The 23195-nt window shown below is 38.4% G+C and overlaps 1 protein-coding gene across 5 annotated transcripts in view; it reads left to right on the top strand.

The window, feature by feature from the left end:
- Positions 1-22915, top strand: part of GPAM (glycerol-3-phosphate acyltransferase, mitochondrial) — a 33619-nt gene extending 10704 nt beyond the window's left edge. For 4 of the 5 annotated variants that reach the window (XM_054204955.1, XM_054204953.1, XM_054204956.1 and 1 more), the window contains 16 exons: positions 957-1106; positions 2591-2687; positions 3659-3795; positions 5016-5115; positions 5831-6043; positions 6436-6549; positions 8558-8643; positions 9648-9763; positions 10475-10545; positions 11623-11887; positions 12380-12522; positions 14068-14145; positions 17177-17317; positions 18071-18260; positions 18370-18428; positions 19530-22915. In XM_054204955.1, coding sequence (XP_054060930.1) covers positions 957-1106; positions 2591-2687; positions 3659-3795; positions 5016-5115; positions 5831-6043; positions 6436-6549; positions 8558-8643; positions 9648-9763; positions 10475-10545; positions 11623-11887; positions 12380-12522; positions 14068-14145; positions 17177-17317; positions 18071-18260; positions 18370-18428; positions 19530-19646 — 2077 coding nt within the window. In that variant the 3' untranslated portion in view covers positions 19647-22915. The remainder of the gene's footprint in view (positions 1-956; positions 1107-2590; positions 2688-3658; positions 3796-5015; positions 5116-5830; positions 6044-6435; positions 6550-8557; positions 8644-9647; positions 9764-10474; positions 10546-11622; positions 11888-12379; positions 12523-14067; positions 14146-17176; positions 17318-18070; positions 18261-18369; positions 18429-19529) is intronic. The other variant, XM_054204958.1, reaches the window with a different exon arrangement.
- The last annotated feature ends 280 nt before the right edge of the window (positions 22916-23195 follow it).

Here is a 23195-nt window from a genome sequence, read left to right as displayed (position 1 = left end):
TTATCTAATTCATGTAAATCATTACCACTAAAGTCATACTGCAGTCATCAGAAACTGTCTGTGTTTCAGAAATGTAAGGAAAGCAGCATTTCAGAGTACCCTGAGCGTACACTGAGAGTGTGAGGCAAACTGGAAAAGGGCTACAGCATGAAATACCCACCATTTACTTTGTGGAGCTTGTTTTCTGTTTGATATACTGCATTTTAAAATGACACGTTGAGCCCCTGTTGAGCTATTAAGGTATCAGTTTTCCCTGGACACAAAGAAATTCAACCGCATGCCCACCCCTTGAGTTTACTTTTGTCAGAGGCCACACACTGCCTACATTAACATTCCTAACTCTCCTGAATTTTTAATCTTTGAGTCCCATTTGAAGATGATTGTGTCGCTTTTGAAAAGCGAAGCAGACTGAGTTGTGCCACAGTTACGGTGTGTTAAACCACTTAATCTCTCTTAGTTATGCTTTAAATGGGGAAAATAGCCTTTACAAAATTTAGTTACACTTTGTAAAGGTGAGAATTCAAGGGGGAATACACTGTAGAAGTGCAAAATAGCAACTGCATAAATCTGTTTAATGAGGTAAGTGAAATTGCTATGGCAGGAAAAAGAAAATAGTAACAAAAAGGAGATTTCAGCTGTTCCTTTTGCATTATTAACCGTATTAACCATTTCTGAAAATTGGTGATCACTTAGTATCAGTACCTGTGAGCTACGTATATACTGTTTATATGGTCAACTTTGAGTGCATTCATCCATCATCCAGCTATTTAATCAGAGCTTAGAAGACTAGTGAATTAAATTTAATGCATTCGGAGTACAAAATACTTGAGCGCATGTTCTTTTATGCCCGCAGGTTACTCCTATAGTAATAGATAGCTCATTCCCAGCAGTTGTCGTCTGTGTCTTGAACACTTCTGCTGTGGGACTTTTTCATAAGTTTTACTTTTTAATGTTAGAGTCCAGAAGGCCATTGTAGATGAAGCTTCTGAACCAAGTGTTCCGGGTAGTTTTGCTCAGACGGATCCTAAAGCTATCAACAAAGTGAAGAAAAAAGCTAGGAAAATTCTCCAAGAAATGGTAGCAAATGTGTCACCTGCTTTAATCAGGTAAGAAAAATGTCTCATCGGTATTGTCAATGGGTAGAAGAATGGCCAAGATCTCTATCTGTTATACCAGCAGAGCTTGTAACACATTATTCATAAATAATCAATAATTATTCTAAAAAATAAGAGGACATTAATAAAAATCCTTTTTCTGATGCTAACTAATGAAATGGTAGTTATTCTTCATTTTGAGGTCAAGCAGAAACCCACCACCTTTTCAAGGGATAAATCTTATGTTAACATTAAATGCAGACGTTTATTTTTTTTTTCCTCCTGAAACCAGTAATGCTTAGACCAATATTAGTATCTTTTGTTGTTTCAGGCTGATACAGGTGAGAGCAGCTAGCTGCAGCATCTTAGACTGCGAAAGATCTTTTTTCCAGTAGCCCATTGAATATCATAAGCTGTTATAAATGTCTCAGAGAGAGTCTTATCTTAGATAAAATATTCTACTGTGGTGTTTGCTTCTGTCATGGTTTAACCTCAGCCAGCAGCTAGGACCATGCAGCCACTTACTTCCCCCAAGGCGGGATGGGGAAGAGAATCAGAAGAGTAAAAGTGAGCAAAACTTCTGGGTCGGGATGAAGACAGTTTAATAGGTAGAGCAAAAGCTGTGCGTGCAGGCGAAGCAAAACAAGGAATTCATTCACTGCTTCCCATCGGCAGGCAGGTGTTCGGCCATCCCCAGGAAAGCAGGGCATAATGGTTTCTTGGGAAGACAAACACCATAACTCTGAGCATCCCCCTCTTCCTTCTTTTCCCCCAGCTTTATGTACTGAGCATGACGCCACATGGCATGGAATATCCCTTTGGTCAGTTGGTGTCACTGTCCCAGCTGTGTCCCCTCCCAACTTTTTGTGCGCTCCCAGCCTACACCCCGGCAGGGTGATATGAGGAGCAGAAAAGGCCTTGACTGCTTAGCAATAGCCAAAAACATTAGTGCGCTATCATCAGCATTCTCATCCCAAACCCAAAACATAGCACTACACCAGCTGCTAGTAAGAAAGTCAACTCCATGCCAGCCGAAACCACGATAACTACTAAGGATTAATATGTATCTGTCATGTTCATAGTGCCCTTCACCAACTTCAGTGATGCAAACCCCATATTTTTTGTAACTCCATTACATTCTCCCACAAGACCAGAACTACACTGTCACCTAACATGTCACCTAAGTAGCTTAATTATCATTGATCATAGGACCTCCATTAACTTGGCCCATATGTAATGTGGTCTCTGCCCTTTGAACAGCCTTCACCGAGGTTGACACTAACAAGTTTTGTGTCATAATTGCAGGAGGCTGAAATGTGGTTAGTAACCATGGCTTTGCTGGTAGGCAAAAACTTGTTAAGCAATTGGGTTTTATAACAATTTTGTTTGCCTATAAAGTAATCAGATTTTATGGCTTTGCCTTTAGTCATATAGAAGTGGTATAAACCAGGCAGAAACAAGTGAAGCTTTGGGATTTGTGTTTTTCCTTCCTTCAGGTTGACTGGCTGGGTGTTACTGAAGTTGTTTAACAGCTTTTTCTGGAATATTCAGATCCACAGAGGTCAAATAGAAATGGTCAAAGCAGCAACAGAGGTAAGGGAGGGTGGGAAAGAATCTAGTAAGGCAGAATTTCTGATGTAGTTTCTATTAATGTTTACAGTACTTTCTCTTTTTAGGAGAGCTCTGCTAAGTCTTTATGATATCAGATTGTAGATAGAACTGTCTGATATCTGTGAAATGGTGTTTTTAATGAAATATAAAGCTACTTGAGTTGTGTAACCTAAAATGTGAACTCTGATTTTACCTTTGTTTCAGGATCAAATTTTAACTATCAGGCTGAATGATTATCTCAGATAACCTGCATCCAGTATGATTTCTCTTTTTGTGCTGAGGCAGCCAGTAATAAATTAGTTGGCCTATTTAGGATTTTTCACTCTTAATTTGCAATGAAAATCTTTAAGAAGTAAACTTTTCCTGCTTCTTACTAGCAATCTGTTCCCAGTCCTTCGATATTTATTGAAATTGAGCAAAATAACTCCTAAATTCTACCATTTTCTTTACACTCAAAGGAATTGATTCTTTTTGCAGGGTTTACCTTAGAAAGATGGATCAGGTAAAACAAACAAAAAAGGTTCCTGATATTTTCTGTTATCTTTTGATTACAGTGTTTGGGAACCCCACTATTTATAGGTCTTTGCTGATATCTAGTAGAAAGAAATAGCAGTGCTTTGGTGACATTGATGATTTGGACACATCCCTTTGTTTGCTAGTTGTCTCAATGCTGTGAGTCTGAAGAAACTGGGAATATTAATCATTGTTAATGTAATGCATGCCACTAAAACCGACAGTCCATGAAAATTAAGAAGTACAGTTGACTAAAATGTTCTGGTTGTCACAGCTGAACGAAAACCAGAAGTAAACAAACGGATGATGGTAACTGGAGAATACCATCAGTTCTGATAATACGATGCTAGCTATCTCAATGATGGATTTTAGAAAAGGAGTAATATACCACATTTCTTACCAATCATCTTCTCTTTTTTTTCCTTCTCTCCCCACTATAGATGAATTTGCCTCTTATCTTCTTGCCTGTTCACAAATCCCACATTGACTACCTGCTGCTTACGTTCATTCTTTTCTGCCATAACATCAAAGCACCCTACATTGCTGCAGGGAACAATCTCAACATCCCCATCTTCAGGTAATAACCTCTTCTTACTTGAAAAAGACTGAGGTGGGGCAATCTTCAGATGACCCCAATATATCTTATGTTCCAGTGTAAGATAATCTGAGCATTATTGGGTCATCGTGTAGAACTGCTTTGGTTCCTATTGCAAGCTCAGAGAGAAAGCATAGCAAGATTCTTCTGGGACATTCTGACATAACCTAAATAGGGTAAGGAAGGATATTCCTTTCTTCTAGGAGTCTCAAAGTGGGTAGGTGACTAAGGAAAGATGAGTATGTGAAAAAGTGTTGCGAAGTTCTTCATGAAGTTTAATGAGCTGGCTAATGGGCAGCAACAGTACTGAGTGAATAGTACTTTGTGGGGAGGTGCTCCAATTTGGTCTCTGTTTAAATTATATTTCTGGTGGCTGAAGAACTTGAGGACCAAAACCAGTAGGTGCTGGTCTGTGACGATCCCACTAAGAAAGGCATTCAGACTCTATAAAGTATCAAAATGCAGTTTATTAGGGCTAGCAGTATAAAGAAAGAGAGACTATCACATGTAATCTAACATCCCTTTAGACACTGGGAATCCCAAGTTGTGCAGTGTCCAGCGGGCCTCCGATCCACACGCAACACGCTGGGTAGACCCTGTCTGCAGAAAGGGTTACCCCATTTTGGTCATTTGAGCTTGTGTAGAGTTTTCTTACAAGAAAACAACTCTATTCATCGTTTCTTCTGTCAAGCGAAAAGGATGTTCGCATGAGAACTTCTTGCTGCACTGTTAGATAAAGGCAAGGCCATGCAGGTGGCGTAATTGCTGGTGCCAAGTGGGAGCTGCCTGCAGGCTGCTCTCTTAAAATTAGCTGGCTGAGCTGATCCTGCTGCCAAGGGGTATGTGCAGCACGGGCACGAAGGCCATGCTGTATGTGCAGCAGACTTGCGCCAGCTCAGGTTTACTGTTAGGGGGGTCACCAACATCTCAATGTACAATGGTTTCTCAGTCAGGGTCACTGCAGAGGGTGAGTGTTCTGTCAAGGGCGTTAAATAGAGCAAGACAGTGTCGAGAAGCCTATTTCTGAAGTTAAATAGAGTAATATTTGTGTGGTCCCATCATGTGCAAATAGGGTAATACATTTTAGTCTTTGGGAATTTCAGTAATTTCAGTTCCTGTTGTGTGCTAGGAATTTTGTACTGGATATATAGAAGTTTCCTGCAAACTAAAATTAATGAGTATAATTCTTCTTTATTATGTAGCACGTTGATCCGCAAGTTAGGAGGATTTTTCATTCGACGGAAGTTAGATCAGAGTCCTGATGGTCGTAAGGATTTCCTCTACAGAGCTTTGCTCTATGTGGTACGTATGTCTTGTCTTCGTTTCTTCAGTCCGGTGGCAAGTGGAAAAGTGAGTTCCATCACTCTGGGGATTTTTTTTACTGCTGTGAATTTGTCTTAGGTTTCATGCTGAAAAAAAAGGATACATTTTTGTATGAAGTCTCAAATGTGTAGAATGAGAGAGAGTGGAATGCCCGGCACCTTTGAGGATGAGCAGATTTTCACCTTGTATAATCCTTATTAAAGAAAGTGGAATTAATAGTCTCTGAATTAATGTCGAACTTTGTTTCTCTGATTTCTTTTGTGCTGGGCCACATCTACGCTGATTCTGTTAACTTAATGGAAGTCTCTGTTTATGAAGGGTTGGTGTAATCCTTTGTGCCATTCGGTGTAATAGCTGTATTTGCATCTTGGAAGATGGAATGTACTGAGGAACCAGAAGGAGAGATGTATGCAAATCGGCTAGATCAGCTGTTGCTAGAGATGCTGTTTTTGAACAAATGGCATTATATTGCCTGTATATTCGTGCAGATTCAGTTGCAGTTTGGTCTGGGTTTGTGTCAAGCATGAATTACTGCTTTTGTTTTGTTTTTTTTTTTTCACGAGTATTCATGCCAACTCATGATCTTCAGTGTTTTTAAAAGGAAGTGGTTGCTGACAATATATTTCAAATGTGAATTTTCCACTATAATTAGATATTTATTTTTTCCTTTTTTTCCCAATCTTTTTGTATTCAGCATATAGAAGAATTGCTGAGACAGCAGCAGTTTTTAGAAATATTCTTGGAAGGCACACGGTCTCGAAGTGGAAAGACATCTGGAGCTAGAGCAGGTCTTTTATCTGTGGTGGTGGATGCTCTTTTATCAAATGCTACTCCTGACGTCCTAATTATACCTGTGGGAATCTCTTATGATCGCATAATTGAAGGTCACTATAACAGTGAACAGCTGGTAAGAGCAACTGAACAACTTGTTTTGCCTAGGGGATTTTCTGTTTATGTGCAAGAAAATGTGTTACATAGTTAAATGATAGGCTAGGAGTCCTCTGTCACGTGTACTTGGTGTTAGCGTTGAAGAGCGTGGAGCCATGAATCGCAAAACCTCTCTGATTGGAAGTGCTGAGGTAGGGGCGACATACTTCTAAATGCAAATTCATGACATAACAAATAGTATGTTCTAGTGGGTACCTATGGAAAACAATAGTTCTCTAGATTTACTTGAAGTATTAGGTGTGTCAAAAGATTCAGCTTTGTTTTGTGTGCTGTTGTATGCATTTTAATTTTAAACACAACCTTTTAATTGCAAATTGGAAATAACCCAAAACAACCACCCATGTTTTCCAGGGCAAGCCTAAGAAGAATGAAAGTCTTTGGAGTATAGCTAGAGGAGTCTTCAGAATGCTGCGGAAGAATTATGGGTGTGTCAGAGTAGATTTTGCACAACCATTTTCCTTAAAAGTAAGTTGGATATTTTGAAGATCCTCTTGAAGGTTTGACATTTTTGATGTTTCAATAGCGGGGCACGTTTATTTTGATTTTTCTCTTTGTGAGTTATCATCACTAGTATTATCTGCTGAGGTCCAGTCTGTGAGACAAAAGTATTCCTGTTTTGCTGAAGACACGAGTCTCCAGACACGTTCGTGTTAAGATAGTCTCAGAGTTGATACAAAGGGTTGTGTTAGGTTTGAAATGGCGTAAGTGTTCTCCCTGGGGTTCTTTTTTGTTTTGTTTTAACAATCAATCTTTAAAATGATCCTTAAGTTTAAGTTTTAGAGGCATTTGGAGTTGAAGGAAACTGAATAGCGTTCTCCAGTATCCACCTGTCGTGAGTACTTGTTTTACACTCTTGTTGAGGAAAGGCACTCATCTCACTGGATTTTTAAAACTGCTAAGCAAATTAGAAGCTATAAAAGTATCATGGATCATATATCATAAAAGTCTGCATATTCTTTGAGTGTCATAGTTCATTATTAGTTTACAATTACTACATACACTAGTTCACCAAATACTGTTTAGTTTCTCAGGGAATGGGGTGGTGCAGTACTAGCTGCCTTCACTTTTTAATTTTTCTCTGATTTCTTTGCAGAATCTGCTAGTACTATGCTTAATTTATCTACATTTCACTAATCTGTGTTCTGCTACAGTATACCTTATTTTTAGTGTGACTTTAATAAGATTAACTACTGTAACAACAACCTACTAGAATAGTATTCAAATTAATTAGGTGTTCTTCTTTCTGCCCTACTTCTCTCAGAAAAGCAGTAGGTTGGAGAGCTTGGAGGGTTCAATTACCGCAGCATGAAATTATTGTGACCGTCTGCACTGCATTGTAATTAGCGTAGTAGGAAAAGATATTAATTCACTTCCAAAGGAGAAGGCTTGGGTCACTTCCAGGCTATTCTTGGTAGGGAGTTAGCAATTGTTCTTGGATCAGTGTAAGGAAAAGAAGGTTATCTGCCCTCTTAATCTAGTGAAATGATAAGCACTCTCTGCAACCTCTGTCAAGTCTCATTTGCTCGCATATTCATTTTCGTATTCCAGACAGATAATAAATGACATAAATTGTTTAAGTATGCCTTAACCAAGATTTGCAGAAATGTAACTGTATTTTTAAATCGATGTAGTTATGTCACTGCAGGTTATTCTAAAGGAGAGGAGTTTTGGGGGTTAATTTTGGGCTTGTGCAGTTCTATGGCACAGGCTTAGAAGCAGAAGAGAGTGAGCCGGCTGGGAAAGTCTTTTAAGCAGCTTTCCTGGGAGGGAACTGTTTTCCTGACCAGCAGGTTAAGTGGCTCTTTAGTTTCCCACATCAGTCTTTATAGAAACTGAAGGAACACTGTGTCCTGAAAACAGAGTAATGTACATGGTAACCTGTGAAGGAGAGGTGTTTGGTTTTTGAGAAATTTGGGATTCAGGTATTCCAAACATGCGGTACCCTGCCTGCTTCCTGGGGGCTTTAGTTTTTGGAACTCTGAGGGGTCTTGCAACTGGAGTTTCTACACTGGTGTTTACCCATGGAGAATTCTCTTATCCTGGCCTTTGAGGAAAGCAGCAGCAAACACTAATTACAGTCTCCGTGTTGGTTCTGAAAGGGTATTAGACTTTGCTCTCATTCATGTTAATGAAGGCAGTTCTCATTAATTTAATCATGGAGAAGCTAGTCTCAAAGGAGTTGTTCCCAGCAGGGTGCTGACAGGGGTTATGTATTGTTTTTGTTGCAGTGTTCTTTACGAAGTATGGATTCCTTGCTGTGGAAAGTTTGCCTTTACATAAAATAAAATTGAAAGTGGATAAAATGTTGCAAACTCTTAATTTCTCTGACCTTTATTACCTCTCCTTTAGTGTGAGCTAGTTTTAATCACAGTGCATTTTTGAATAATTGCCTTTTTCATATAATAGTATTATCATTTGAATGCAAGAATAAAGTGGAAAAATCTATAAAAAATAACAAGTCTTCTCTTAACAGGAATATGTAAACAGCCAAAGCCAAAAACCTGTGCCTGCTCCTCTTTCTTTGGAACAAGCTTTGTTACCAGCTATACTTCCATCAAGGTAGAAATTTTTTGGGTGTTGGGTAGAGGGAGAACGGGTTGGGAGTTGTTTGTTTGTCTTTTTAGTGTTCTGCATTGCATTGCAAGCAGTGCTTGAGCTCCCTAAAGGTAACCTAATTGTGTATAGAAAAACTAAAAACTTACAGGGTTGCAACTCTGCAATTTATTATGAGAGTTGCATTCTGTCTGGGGAGTTCTGCTTAAATAAGCTCGAGTTGGCTTTTTCTTATTTTTTATTTTTGTGACCTCTGTGAGTTTAATTTTAAATTTTATGGAATAACTTAGGGGAAAAATGACACACAATGAAAAATGAAGGATTTGTTTTGAAACCTGACAAACATTTCGGGTGGGCTTTGGTATAATCTCAAAGCATATAGGACTTGGGAGTGAGTACCCCTTGCTCAAGGAGGTGACTGTCACTCAGAAATGCAAAACTGTGCTCACGGGCTAGATCTGCATTTGTTACACAGATAAACATTTCAGTTGAGGTCTTAGCTTGACTTCTGCAAACCTGTGTGGTTCTAATAGAGACAAAGTCATTTAGGTAGGTCCATACAGGTCCTACAGGTAGGTATGTATGTCCATATGTAAAACAACTTCTAGTTGGTAGAGAGGCTGGGCTGGAAACTGCCTTTTAGGCAGGTTTGCTTACTCTACTGTTGTCCGTATTCATTGAAGGGAAAAGAGCCATGAGGTGCAAATGGTGTAATGGCAAAATCAGGGATAGCCAGTAGGACAAGCTACATGTTCTGTATTGCAATTTTTCTTTTGGTAGTCTTATCTTGGATGATTGTTTAGTGTGAAGAAATGATGTGGAAAAGTTCGTAGGCATGAAAATTTTTGTGGAGCTTGTTACACATAACATTTTTGTACCCTTACCAGACTGCATAGTGGTTTTCTGTGCTGTGGTTCAGTTAGTGTATTAAAAAAAAAAAAAATCAGTCTAGGTTATTTTACATTTTGTAAATCTAACTGTCATACTGTGAATTTTTATTCTGTATTCAGACCTAATGATACTGTGCATGAAGGTACAGAGGCCTCGCTGCCCAACTCCAGGGATATCACCAGTGAGCCGTTCCGAAGAGAGCTGATATCCAACTTGGCTGAGCATATTTTGTTCAGTAAGTGTTACATTATCACTATCTGCTACCTGTATTGTTTTGCTGATTGCATGAACTTGCTGTTTGGTAATATTTTTAACTTCACAAATCCTTCCATTCAGGTGGTCATTTCATGATTTCACATGCTCTCTTGACAATTCTCCATCCTTTGCCTCTCTCCCTCCCTCCTCTTCAAAGTATAATAAATTCTCTTTCTAATTAAGTTTAACCTTTTACTCTGTTTTGTTAACTTTTGTGTTCCTTGTACTGGTATACTCAAGTTGCTATAATCTGAAGTATTTGATTGTAGTTTTGATACACTGATTTCATTTCATGAAAGAAGTTATTGCAGTGTCTTAATGGCATTTATCTAAGATCCTGCTCACGTGAACTCATCTTGCTGCGCTGACCAGTGTTGCCAGGGTTTACAGGTTTTGTGGTGTATGCTTCAGTCACTGTGTCTGTGATTTGTGGTATGAGATGCATACAGACTGGCACTTAGCTTAGTAAACATTTAAGCTTTATTCAGCCTTCTCAGTTCAAGTTACTTTAATTTGATTACTTTAATATTGTTACCATACAGACATAACACATTTTGTATTTCATTGAGAAGGTACAGTTCTGTGCCAGTATCACTATTATTTTTCTTTTTTAAATAGCGGGTACTCTTGCATTTGTAATAATGTTCTGAACTTCCCAGGTGCTTAACGAGTTTATCTTGTTTACCTCTAGCGGCTAACAAATCCTGTGCTGTGATGTCTACCCACATTGTTGCCTGTTTGCTGCTATATAGACACAGGCAGGTAAGGCTTCCATGCTGCTTAAATAGCCAAACATTACTTTGGCCTTGTTAATTAAAAAAATAGTATGCATTCTACTATTGTATAATACTAATAAAAGAGGAAAGATGGAATTAAATTAAAGTGGATTTCAGGTAGTCTGAGAGCTAATATTTTAGTTAGTAGTGGATGCTTGAAGATAAACCATTATTAACGGAATGATAATAAATACTCATGTGGAAATAGATTTTTATAATTCAAACTGTGGTTATGCTTTTAAAAAGAATACATTGTTTTTGTTCATTGTGTTAAGATTGTTTTTTAGATCTTAAACCCACTTGCTATTGAATATTCCAGCAACTCTTCTGTTAATTTTTAAATGAGTTTTGCTGTTCATTGGTACTAGAACATTATACCACGATGGCAAAATGATGCAAATGTTTAACTGACGTCTTGTGCATGGGGCATGGAAGAAATTTTTTTTCTCTCCTATAAATGTGCATAGCATTTTTTCTGAAATGCGTTCTGTCTCTAATCTGAAACTTGTATTGCATATAAATCAAGAACAAATTGAAAAATATTAGTCAGATATGTAATATTCCTAGTCAAGGGCAGTATCCCTATTCCCGTCAGTCCAGTCTTTCCAATTTCCTAAAATAATGGGATTAAAAGAAAATTTTACAATGTGATCTGAAGCTATTGTGACAAAAACCAAGGAAAGGAAGTGCTTGAGGAAAGGCTTTTCCTCATGCCCCCAAACAACTCAAGAGAAGTTCTACCGGTTACAATATTCCCAGATAATTGATCATTCATTTTATAGCCTAGGTAATGGAAATATGATATCTCTAACATGTTCTGAACGAACAGCTCAGGTCTCTGCAGGTTGTGAAATAAACCAAGAAGTAACCAAAAACTTGGATTTTCAAATAGCTGCGTGGCTTTAAAATACAATTGCATGTAATTCAAAACCTGTGGACTATTTCAGGAAAATCTCTGTGAAAATAAGATTTTCTAATATACGTTCTTGCTATATACGTTTGCTATATACATTCTTCTGTGCAGAAATATTGTTTCACTCTGTGATTCTGTTTTTATTTCTAGGGAACAGATCTTTCCAGGTTGGTAGAAGATTTTTTCTCCATGAAGGAGGAGGTCTTGGCCCGTGACTTTGATTTGGGATTTTCAGGGAACTCGGATGATGTTGTCATGCATGCCATCCACTTGTTGGGGAACTGCGTAAATATCACGAACACTAGCCGAAACAATGAGTTCTTCATCACTCCCAGCACAACGATACCTGCTGTCTTTGAACTCAACTTCTACAGCAATGGAGTACTTCATGTATTCATTAAAGAGGCCATTATTGGTACGTGTTGGGGTTTACCAAGGAAAGACTTTTTTTGTGACCCATGAAAGTCAAAAGTATCTGCACAATCTCTCCCAACCCCCCTTTTTCACGTGATTTACTTGTATCTATTTCTTCCCTTCCTGCTTCAGCCCATGTTTACTCTAACAAAAACAATTTTAACGTGAACTTCATATTGCTTTGTAGAATGTTTCACTCATTTTTCTCATTATCCTTTATCTTTCTTGGAAATATTCATGCCTTGGTCACTGCCTTAGGCAACATGGCAAAACCTGTGCTTTTGTCACCGATATTTTCATGAGATTCTGTTTCAGTCTGACATTAAGCGGACACAAATGGAATAGTGGTGAATTCTGTCCTTTATTATTCAGTTGCATGTGAAACGTTTGACTGCTTTTAGGCCTAGAAAGAGACAAAACAAAATTTTTAGGTTTCCTTTACTACAAACCTCTTTGGAAAAACAAACTTTGCTTATGTTTGTTTCTGCTCTAGCCTGCAGTCTTCATGCGGTTCAGAGCAGGAGGTACAGAAATGGTAGCAATGGTGCTTCTCCCAGTTTGATTAGTCAAGAACACCTGGTCCGAAAAGCTGCCAGCTTGTGTTACTTGTTCTCTAATGAATTTACTGTATCTTTGGTAAGTAATTGCATTAATCGTCCATGTTTCAAATTTTTGTTCTGCTTGTAACTGCATATGTTACTTTAAAATGAATTGATGATTTCAGTCTGGTGGTAGTGGGTATGAAGAGGTTGAATATAATTAAAAAATGGAAGATAGCATTGTTCTCATTTGCTTCAAGGAAGCATCCGAACGATTGTAGTTCCATCAGAACAGTTCATCGAAAAGTTGTCTGATCTAAGACAACACGTGAGTTAACTTGCCAGACTCCTGCACTACCTTGTTTCCTTGGCAAGGCGTGACAAAATCAATCAGTTTGGTTTCGGGGATACGTACTGATTGCACGCCTGCTGCTCCTGCAGGTCTAAGTGGGCGATGCTGGGGTGAGCCTGCAGTGTTGCTGCTGTGCCAGCTTTAGGCCTTTCCCAGGAAAGAAAAGCTGCTCACCCTCTCTCTATCAGCTTCCCACAACTTGAGGTTGGGCTTTTTATTGCCTTCTAACAGATTTTGTGTCGCTTATGTCATTAGACCATCACAACTGTATCTGCATTCTGCCCAAACTATTTAATATATTTTTTTTTTTTTTTACTTAAACAAATACAAGTCTTTGAGAGTACCCAACTCATATGAGTTTGCATAGATGATTGAAGTTATGCTGGGAACTAAGGCTCCAGATTCTAAAGATATTGCTAATTTGCATAGGAGTGCAATAGTCACAGCGTGCCACACCTAGTACTTAGTGGCAATTTTAAACATGGCTTGACTCTGTTATCTGTTATGTTGAAGCTGATGTTATCTCGGTTTTCAGACATTCTCTATACTTACACTCTGTGTACTTGCAATTTTAAGTGCTAGATGGTTTTTTTCTTATATGCAGAAGTTACTTAAAATTCTCGAGATTCTTTAATTAATTCTTAAATTGCACACATACTTGTGCCTTTTTAAATGAAGCATAAGCCAAATTTAGTAATTTTGTCCGGGCAGTAACGTAGCTCATATGGTGGGGTTTTTTAATAATTTTATCCTTCTGCTTTCAGAGCTAATAATTGACTGGTTTTTTTTTTAACTTAGAAAATATTTCCTACATGATTATGAACCATGTGAAAGAGGTTATTTTTTTTATTCAGTTTCAAAACACACAAAGGAGTTTCTTAAAAGTGTACCTTCCTTTAAATTCCAAATAATATGCTGATATGAGTCTCAATGATTTTAGTTTTATGATGATTTTATTCTAGAATTGTTAACAAACTAAAATTTAGTTAGAGGCAATTAAAAGGAGAGAATATTTAATGTGGTTTTCTACCAGCGTAGTAATGCATTTCTTGAAAAAACTTGGACAAATTCTAAATATCCTATTTCACTGTAATTTTTTTAATGTCTGCCTGTCGGTCAGGACAAACATAAGAGTGGTGCATTGGGATTATGCTGGTAAAAATTTAATAACTTGCTTAAAAGGAATAATACTACTGTATCTAAAGCATTCGTATTGAACAGGGAACTGGTGTTGCTATAATGGGTATAATGGATGTGATTTTTTCAGTGCATTTCTTTTACGTTGTGCAGCCTTGCCAGGTGATTTATCAAGTTTGCCATGAATCTGTGGAAAGGCTGATACAATATGGCATTCTTCTGGTGGCCGAGGTAAGGTGGTAGAGATACTAAATGAGTTTTGTTTCTCGTAGTTTATGCTGCTTAGTTGTGAGTCTTGTTTTAAATGTATGCTGTTACTGAAAGCTTATAACAATTCAACAAGTGCAGGACTGATGCTACTTACATTCTTACATTTATAAGCATCAGACATTTGGGTATAGTCACCTGTGGTGCTATGAATGACTCTTGTGTGTAATTTCCTTGTACCATTGAACCTACCAAGGAAGACACATATTTTATACTGTCTTGTAAAATGGGGTTTTATATTATTATTGGAGCCCTTTCAAATTGTAGCGTAGCTACAGGGATGTTTACTTTCTACTCTACAGGAGTCAGTATTCCAGATCTTTTGTCATTCTTTGATTTCTTTACATCCATCTCGAAATTCGTGTAAGCCTCCCCTGCTAGCACAGTTTGCAGTTGCAGGGAGGAGCTGGAGGCGCGGTGTGCTGCAATCTGCCAGAGGCACACACTGTAAAGAAAGCCTGGGGACCGGGGGGGGGCAGCTGTCACAGCATGCCTTTGCTTCCCAGACTCTTGTTGTGCACAATAAAGAAACCTTGGCGCCCAGGAGTAAGCAACAAAATTTAAAGAGCGCGTGGAAGAGTGTTACATATTTGGCTGCTTTCTTCTTGCAGCTCTGCAGTTTCAAAGGAGGCTAGAGCTGCTTCTGGTGTATTTGTTAGTGGCCACTGCTTCACTCTAATCTTACTGCATTCCTTTTGATACATGCTTCCATTTTCAATATATGTAACCGTAGGACCATTTACTTGTTATACCTGGATATTAAACATTCTCCTTCTTTGGAGTTGCTACTGCTTGCTTTTTATCTGAACTACTGACATGATGTCGTGCATTAAATTGTAATCGTTATTAGATAAATCCAAAAATGAATGCTAATCGGAGGATTAGGAAGAAACCTGTATGTTCCATGCCTGGGGACAGATGAGGAAAATAGGTGTGGACAGCAGTAGATGTGCACCTCTCTCTGCTCAAGCACGAAACCTGTCTTGAGGGTTCTTTCAGATGCTGAGTCTGGTACTTTGCTGTTTATCGCTGGGATATGGATAGCTTTTAGGCAGTATGTAAATATTTGTGTTGTCTGATACACACCACTAATGGAATATTTGAATGCTTAAAAAGGGGATATATTCCCTCAGTAAATTTCTTGAACTTTGAAAACCTCTGTACCTGCTTACTCCTTTTAAAATGTTAAGAATTTGCATAATAAGTGCAAACACTAAGCAATGGTTATTTCGTGACTTGGACAGGTTGGAGATGTTTCTGGGGTTTTTAAAACCTGTTCTCTAAGAAGGCAGCTAGCTTCTGCCCCTTCTAATTATTTCTAATTATGCTAATAAGAACACATTGATAAATTTCACATTAAATTGAGTTTGATTCATCCATGCTTTTTTTTTTTTAATTATTTTCCTGTGATTCTAGTGTCTATTTCAAAAGCTAAGAAATATTCCTGACACATAGTGATCACGTATCAGAGAGATATTTTTTAAAATTTGTGACCTTTGCTTCATTCAAAATAAAACATTTGGTCAGAGTGTAAGATTGGAAGGATGACGTTCTTCGTTTGCTGCAGAGGGCTTTTTCTTTTTTGTTCATATTATGACAGTAATCACATCTTCGAGATGTCTGTTATCCATTTGGTTTTAATCTTGCCTGATTCCCATTCGTAAATGGAGTTACTGTATGGAGGGTCTTTCCTCACCGACTTAGCACTGATGACCTTTGGAAGAATCTTTCTGTTCTATGACTTTGAGCAAAAAAAAAAAAAAAACCCTCCAAAAAAAAAGGTGAATGATTGACAGTAAGGCTTCCCTTATTCTTTTGAGTGTGTGTTTGTGTGTTTACTATCTCTAAAACTCATCTCTGAAGATGTGTTGTTGAAATTGAATATTGCATCAGACGTTGATCAGTCAGGTGGAGTATTTCTGTTGTACCTCAGTTACTGTACACCTGAACTTCTGACAGACCTGCATTATTGCACAACAGAATAAAATTGCTATTCATGTAGATCTAGTATGTATGTTTGTCACTTGTGCTTATTGTCTCTGGTGGATTACCTCACAATGCCCTTGCAGGGGAAGGTTACAATGCTTTACAACTTTACAAAGCACTTTACTAATTGATGGTTTTACTACAATAGATGGTTTTACTAAATAGATTAAAAGCAAATGATGAACTCATTTTCCCCTCTCAATATTCAAGTTAAAAAAATTCCACCAGTGGTATCCTTGCTGTCACACGCTCATCTCAAAAGGTTGAGGAAATGTATATTTACCTAAGACAGCTACCTGCCAATAAATGTAAGTGTAAATCCATGTCCTGCTCTGAGCGTGGATTACCTTGAGGCATTTGTAGGCTAAACTTGGGTGGTGCTTGTCAGGGTGATTAACAGAAGGGAATTGCTGTGATGCAACAGGTGGAGGGGTCCTAATGTCAACGTGATCAAGGTTTAAACACTTTAGGGCCTTTGTGATTGAAAGTGGCTCATTCTGTTCCAACCAGTATCTCACTTTTGGGACAAATGCAAGAACAGCATCGTTAGAGGCAGTAAGTTACCACTTCCAAATAGCAACTTGTGGCATTCTAAGTTGAGATTTCAGCTATTGTAATAGAATTACACAGCGTTTACTACTCTGTCTTCAAGGCAACATTAGTACAGAGTTCAGCAACATCCCCATACAGATAGCATCGCAACTTTCTGTCCTAACAAGTAAAAACACTTTCCTGGCAACTGCTACTGCATGGCCTCTGGTAGGAGCATTCAGCAACGCTTGCAAAGATTTTCACTTTTATGTGACAGGCAAACTAAAGAAAGTCTTTTTCACCAAATGTCTCTTCTCTGTGCTTGTCTCAGCCCTGTCTGTAATTGGATCTCACCTGCTTTCATTAAATACTGGTTAATGAATGGACTGATTAAGTCAGATGAGATTATAAAATAAACCTGTTGTTTGCCTGGATCTGGGGTTTTTACCTATTTACCACTTTGTCTTTCAAATTTAAGCAGGATGATCAGGAGGACATTAGCCCCAGTCTTACAGAACAGCAATGGGATAAAAAACTCCCTGAGCCATTATCTTGGAGGAGTGATGAGGAAGATGAAGACAGTGATTTTGGAGAAGAGCAGAGAGATTGCTACCTGAAGGTAATATTATCCTAAGGCTAATAACGTTGAAGTCCATTGTGAGAGATACAAACTGCTTCACTAGTTTGTAAATGATAATTTTATTTTTTGCTGTTTCGTAGTGTTAGTCTGTAGTGGTTTTCTACAGTCAGTAAAACACCTTTCTCTCCTTCCCCTAGGGAAAACAGCTGAATAAACATCAAATAATCTTGTAGGGAGGTGGAAGGGTGATGGTTAGTGTCATGAAAACCGATGAAGGTTTAAGCATCTTAGTATCTAAATGTTATATTCTTTACTGACAGCATGCACTCTAAAAGAGGCACATCCGGCTGGTATTTATGTTCAGATGAAATTTCGCTTCATAGGTTGATCATGTTGATTTTAGACATATCACCAGTTTTCTCACAGAGCTGACACAAATACTGTTTAGGATATCTCCTTAACACTTGGAAACTTCCGTCCATCTCTGTGAGCGTTTGGCAACCCTTCTGTTGGCTGCAGGACAGTATGATGCCTTTAATTTTATCTTAGGAAAATACTTATTAATATCCCGGAGGAGAAAAAAGTAACATTGATCTGTGATGTAGTGTGCCCGTTTTGTCCCTCGTGGTAAACTGCTTTTTTGCCACGCTTTCATAACGTGCTGTGTTTTGCCCTTGTCCTCCTTTTTGTACTAAGAATTACTTGGGCTGCCATTTTGCCATGTGCTGTGTTGCGGGTCGTTTCTTGTTTCCGCTGGTCTCTGTCACTTAAGCTCTTGTTGCCCTTTCTTAGGTGAGCCAGTCTCAAGAGCACCAGCAGTACATCACTTTCCTGCAGAGGTTGTTGGGTCCTTTACTGGAGGCATATAGCTCTGCTGTCATCTTCGTGCACAATTTTAGTGGGCCAGTTTCAGAGGCCGAATACGTTCAAAAGTTACACAGGCACTTAATAAGCAGGACAGAGAAGAATGTTGCTGTATATGGTATGTTAAACTGGTTTTGGAACTGTATTTTATTCATTCCGCTCCTCTTAGTGCAAGGTAGGCCAAATTCAATTCCAGTTTGTTTATCTCTGGGTTTTCTTTCTTGCAGCTGAGAGTGCTACCTACAGTCATGTGAAAAACGCAGTCAAAGTCTTTAAGGAAATTGGGGTAAGTGTTCGGTGAGCAAAGTTGGAGACTGTTAAGTTTCATTTTAATAACGAGCCCAATCTTGACAACTCATGGAATCTGTTCAGTGTCAGTTTGAAATCTGCGAATGTATCTGTGCAAACGTGCCCCTGAGAAAACCTGTCTAGGTAAGGGCTAGGTGAGCAGGCACTTCTCTTCACAGCTCTGCTCCGTGTCCTTATTAGACCCCAGTGACAATGTTGGAAGGCTGAGACCATGCTCTGTGTTCAGTAATGGCTAAATTTAACTTTGAAGGACTACTTAAATCTTCAAAAAGTATTAATTACTGAATTTTGGCTTACAAATGATTGATGCTCCAGGAGAACCATCCTAAAATAGACCATGAGGATACAGGTGTTCTTGAAAATAAAGGATCAGTTTTGCACTTTACCATTAGCATTTTGAATTTTAAATCACCTATCTAGATTTTGCAAATAATGAGTTTTTCTTTCATCAGAATGACATGGTTTCCTGAATGCCAGATGGGATTTAGCATTATAATTTTGTAAGCATCAGCATTTGGGCAAAGTATTGCTATTGAAGTCTTTGTCTTTAAATTCTGATGTATTAAATAATCTAACACTAGTTAGCCTATAGTGAATCCTATAGTAAAGCTATCTTCTTGTACACTGTAAGAGCTGCGAAGAAAGCGCGTATCGAATCCATCATTTTAATTCTAGTTCATTCTGCTATTGGAAAAGTTGAACTAGTTAGCACCTGCTGAGCATCTGTTCAGAGCATAGCATCTGAATTTGTTTTCAAAGTGCTTACACTTCCGACTTGGATGCTTTTTGAGTGCATGTTTTGTCCCTTGCTGTTAGGAGTTGGCTGTTTATCATACATTCTGCTTATTCCTCAGTTCCTCTTCTTCCTTAACCACTTAAAAGGGCTTCAGTGTTGAGTGAATTCTAATAATATCTAAGGGAATTGCCACCAAAGCCTTCAAGAAAGGAAAAGGGTGGGGGGGGGGGGGAAGCCTTGTAAATGAGGGTAACTTTAATATAGACCATAAAACTTTAGTCACAAAAGAAAGGAAATTTCTTTAGCGTGGTCATACTTACATATATTTCTGCTGTGCTTTAGGTTTTCAATCAGACGAAGCAAAGAAGAGACACCATTTTGGAACTAAGCACTACGTTCCTACCTCAGCGCAACAGGCAAAAACTACTGGAATTCATCATGAGCTTCATGGTATTATAGACCACATACAGCACCTTTGTCCAGGGACATGAAGACAGGTTTTGAGACTGTGTCAAAGCCTGGGGACATTCGCTAATCCTTCAAAGTGTAAGGTGCCACTGTCTGGGTAAGGCCTTCTCTGACTTGAACTACTGGAAGACAAGTGCCTTCATATGTATGCATTTATGGGTTTCTTACAGTCCCAATCCTGTTGTAATCCAGCGATACTCAGATGACACTTTGGATACAAGTAATTAAACATGTTGCAAAAAATAAGATAAATTATTAGAATTAGATTTAAAATGAAGAGTGAAGTTTTATCAGTGTTATGTTTTAAGTATACTTTTAAAGACTGTAACAGATGCACAAATGCACATATTTGTGATCTGTAGCTAACCCTGAGATCTTGAGTTTAGTGGCAACACAGCTTATGGCATAAACGAGTAACTTTCATTCCTATTCAGTTTTACTGTTTTAAATAAATGGTTTAAAAATTTTGCTTAGGCAGGATATATATTTCATGGATAAAGCCATAGTTTTTCATAAATGTTAACGTAAATGCCAAAATTCTAATGAGAATAACAGTTACAGACATCTGAGAATAATGATCATGTAGCAGCTGATTGTGAGAAACGTTGTTAGCAGGCACACCTTGCACTATTAGAGCTGTGTAGTGCAGTGGTAAATTGCACTAATCACTGCTGTCATGAAGAATGTGAGAGTAGCGTTCTTTTTTTTTTATTATGGCATCTGTCATTCAGCCAGATGAAAGTCAGGAGACAGTTGCCTGAATGTGAATATCTTGTAAAATCTTAGATTATTATTTAATTGAAAAAAGCTATTAAGTTTGGTTTTGTTTTTTTTAATTAATAGGATTTCAGATATCTTTTTTTTTTTTTTTTTAAAGTGGAGTAAAGCCTTGATTTGGTGAAATAAATTTTAATTTTGGCCCTAAAAATTTCAGCAATAACTTTTGCAATTCTTTGAAAACGAATGTTCATATTATATTCTGTTGTTGAGCAGATCTAAATTGGCATGAAATAGTAACCTCTAGAGAAACACAGAAATATCATAAACGTGTACTCTTGACTTTGATCTAACTGACTAGCAACAACAACAAAACATTTGCAGACAAAACTGAATGATGAATAAATTCTGTCCTATGAAACAGGACTCCGGTCTTGCGATGCGATCCTTTTGCATGGAGGACTTGCACTGTAGATTTCATCTTCCCTTCATGCGAGTGGAGATGCGATTGCAAGCTGTAGGCCTGTGTTTAGTACAGCTGATCTAGCTGAAGCAATAACTCGGTGGTACGTGAAGCTGGTTTGCTTGTGAAATGTGGCTTTCCTCATTTAGATTGCCTTCTATGTGAGGGAAATCAACCATTTCAATTACTGCAATGTTTCGCTTGATTCTTACGTCCTGGCCTTGTGAGCAATCCCCCAAACTTCATCTTGTAATCTCTGTTGCTTAACGTAAAGACGGAAAAGCATACTTGAATCCCAGCGTTTGCACTGTTACGCCAGCACAAAACTGATGCACACAATTTGAGTTTGTGGCCAAGGAGCTCGCATTTGTACTGCACATTTGTCAACAAGAGAATTTCTATAGATTTTTTTTATTAAATGCTATTAATATTTGAAACCTGCAGTTTATAGTTTATTAGCATTATACTGTTAGCACTGTGAGACGCATGCATTTGTCACTAAACCAGGTGCTCTACAACACTTAAAGAATTTCTGAACCAAAGCTACGTTAATACAGATAGAAACTGACCCTAGAGTTGCTTTTGTTCTTACGTCCTTCTGCTGTCTTGGCAGGATAGTGACTACATCGCACAGAATTTGTTTTGTGAAGTCTCCTAGCTATTTAGAAAACAGTTTCATCTCATAGTAGCTGATGTGCACTGTCCGTTAGCCTGGGGAATGCTCCGTACAATGGTCCTTGCTGATGGCTTCCATTTAATGTCAAAAAAAGACTAGGTGCTTCTGAATAACGAGCTCTCATAGTTTACTGCATTTCAGTAAATCTGAAGTGTGCTAACAACGAAGACTGTACATAAAAAAGCTTTTTAAAAGATGAAGCAATATGAAGCAAACAAAACTTGAGATGTTTTGTTAAGAGTGTTCTGCCAACTGATGTATTAGTTACCATAAAACCCAGGAGTACTGTGGTCACTGGAGTGTTCTGGCTAGGTGTTGCAACTAAGATAACTTATGGCTTACATTTTAAAAAAAATAATAATAAAAAAATAAATCTGGTTAATATAAATCAGTGAGTGGGTAGGATAATAATGCATGTGAATACACACTAATGAATACACTTAGTATGCAGAGGGAGGGGGCACCTCTAAAACTGGTTTGGTTTTGTATGAAAGAAAACCTGCATGTGAGAAGTCAGCACTACGAATCGTATGCCACTGGAAGCCTTTGCATTCTGCAGCAAGTGTGTATGTATACATATGTATGCAAGCGTGTATATTATGACACACGACAACTATGCTTTTCGCTGAAAATAAAGCACAGAATATCAAATTATCAGGCTGTAACAGTCAAAAATGAAAACTAACAATTTTGCACTGTATTTACACCTTCAGTGTCTTCTGATTTTATTAACCTCTCATGTTTCCTGTGCTGATAGAATGCCAGGCTGAGTTAATTTCAGTAAAGTTAACCAGTAAAGAAGAAGGGACTGGCCCTGAATTACCACAAATGTATTTTAAGACTCTGCTCTTATAAAGACTTACACGAGCCTCATCATTCTTATGAGCGTATTACTCAGGTGTGCAAGTCCTTTTGGGCCAGGATCTTTTCGTGATACGAAAAACGTAATCTTTCCATGTGCATCCTTCAGATCTCACATTTTGAGAGTGATGAAAATGTAAAATTCCACTTCCCGTGCTGCCCCAGCTACCCAGGCCCCCAGGGATCATAAACTTGTTAATGCATTTACTCACGCCGACGTGGGAGGCATGCCTGCCTCCTTGACAGTATAGAGCTTTATTCACCCCTATGGATTAGGAAGCATGTGCGCACACGCTCGCGTTCCGCTGCCTGCCTGCTCCACAAAGAAGTGTCAGAGTCACCGTGTCGAAGAAGGGTGAGCTGGGAGGTGATGTAAGATACCGTTGCTCTTGTGTTTCTGTGCTAATGAGCCTGATACTGCTTCCTTGAGAATGTTACCACGTTTTACCGGTTACGTGTGATGCCGTGTCTGTTGTAGAAGCACAGAGGTGTACTGGAGTCATTTTAATAAATTAAACTGTTTGCTAATATGACATTTAACAAGCTCTTCTGGTGTGGTTTGGTTTTTTTGGGGTTTCTTTGTTATTTTTTTTAAAAGTAACCTGCGAAGATAATTCATTCGATAACTTTGTCCCATTCCAGGTAGTTTCTGAAATTCTACAATGAAAGCTTTTTATGGTTTATGTATCTCTACCAGGGTACGTACTGGAGCAGAACCATTTAAAAGGCAGATCAAGGTGACATCCTGACCCCTGAGTCACTGCCTGTTTTGTTGCGAAGCGGAGGGGCTGTTTTGCTTCTCTGTTTCCCTGGCCCCGTTTGT

Source organism: Rissa tridactyla, chromosome 6 (assembly GCF_028500815.1).
Source record: "Rissa tridactyla isolate bRisTri1 chromosome 6, bRisTri1.patW.cur.20221130, whole genome shotgun sequence".
In the NCBI taxonomy this organism is placed as follows: Eukaryota; Metazoa; Chordata; class Aves; order Charadriiformes; family Laridae; genus Rissa; species Rissa tridactyla.
This window is presented reverse-complemented; position numbering and strand designations above follow the sequence as displayed.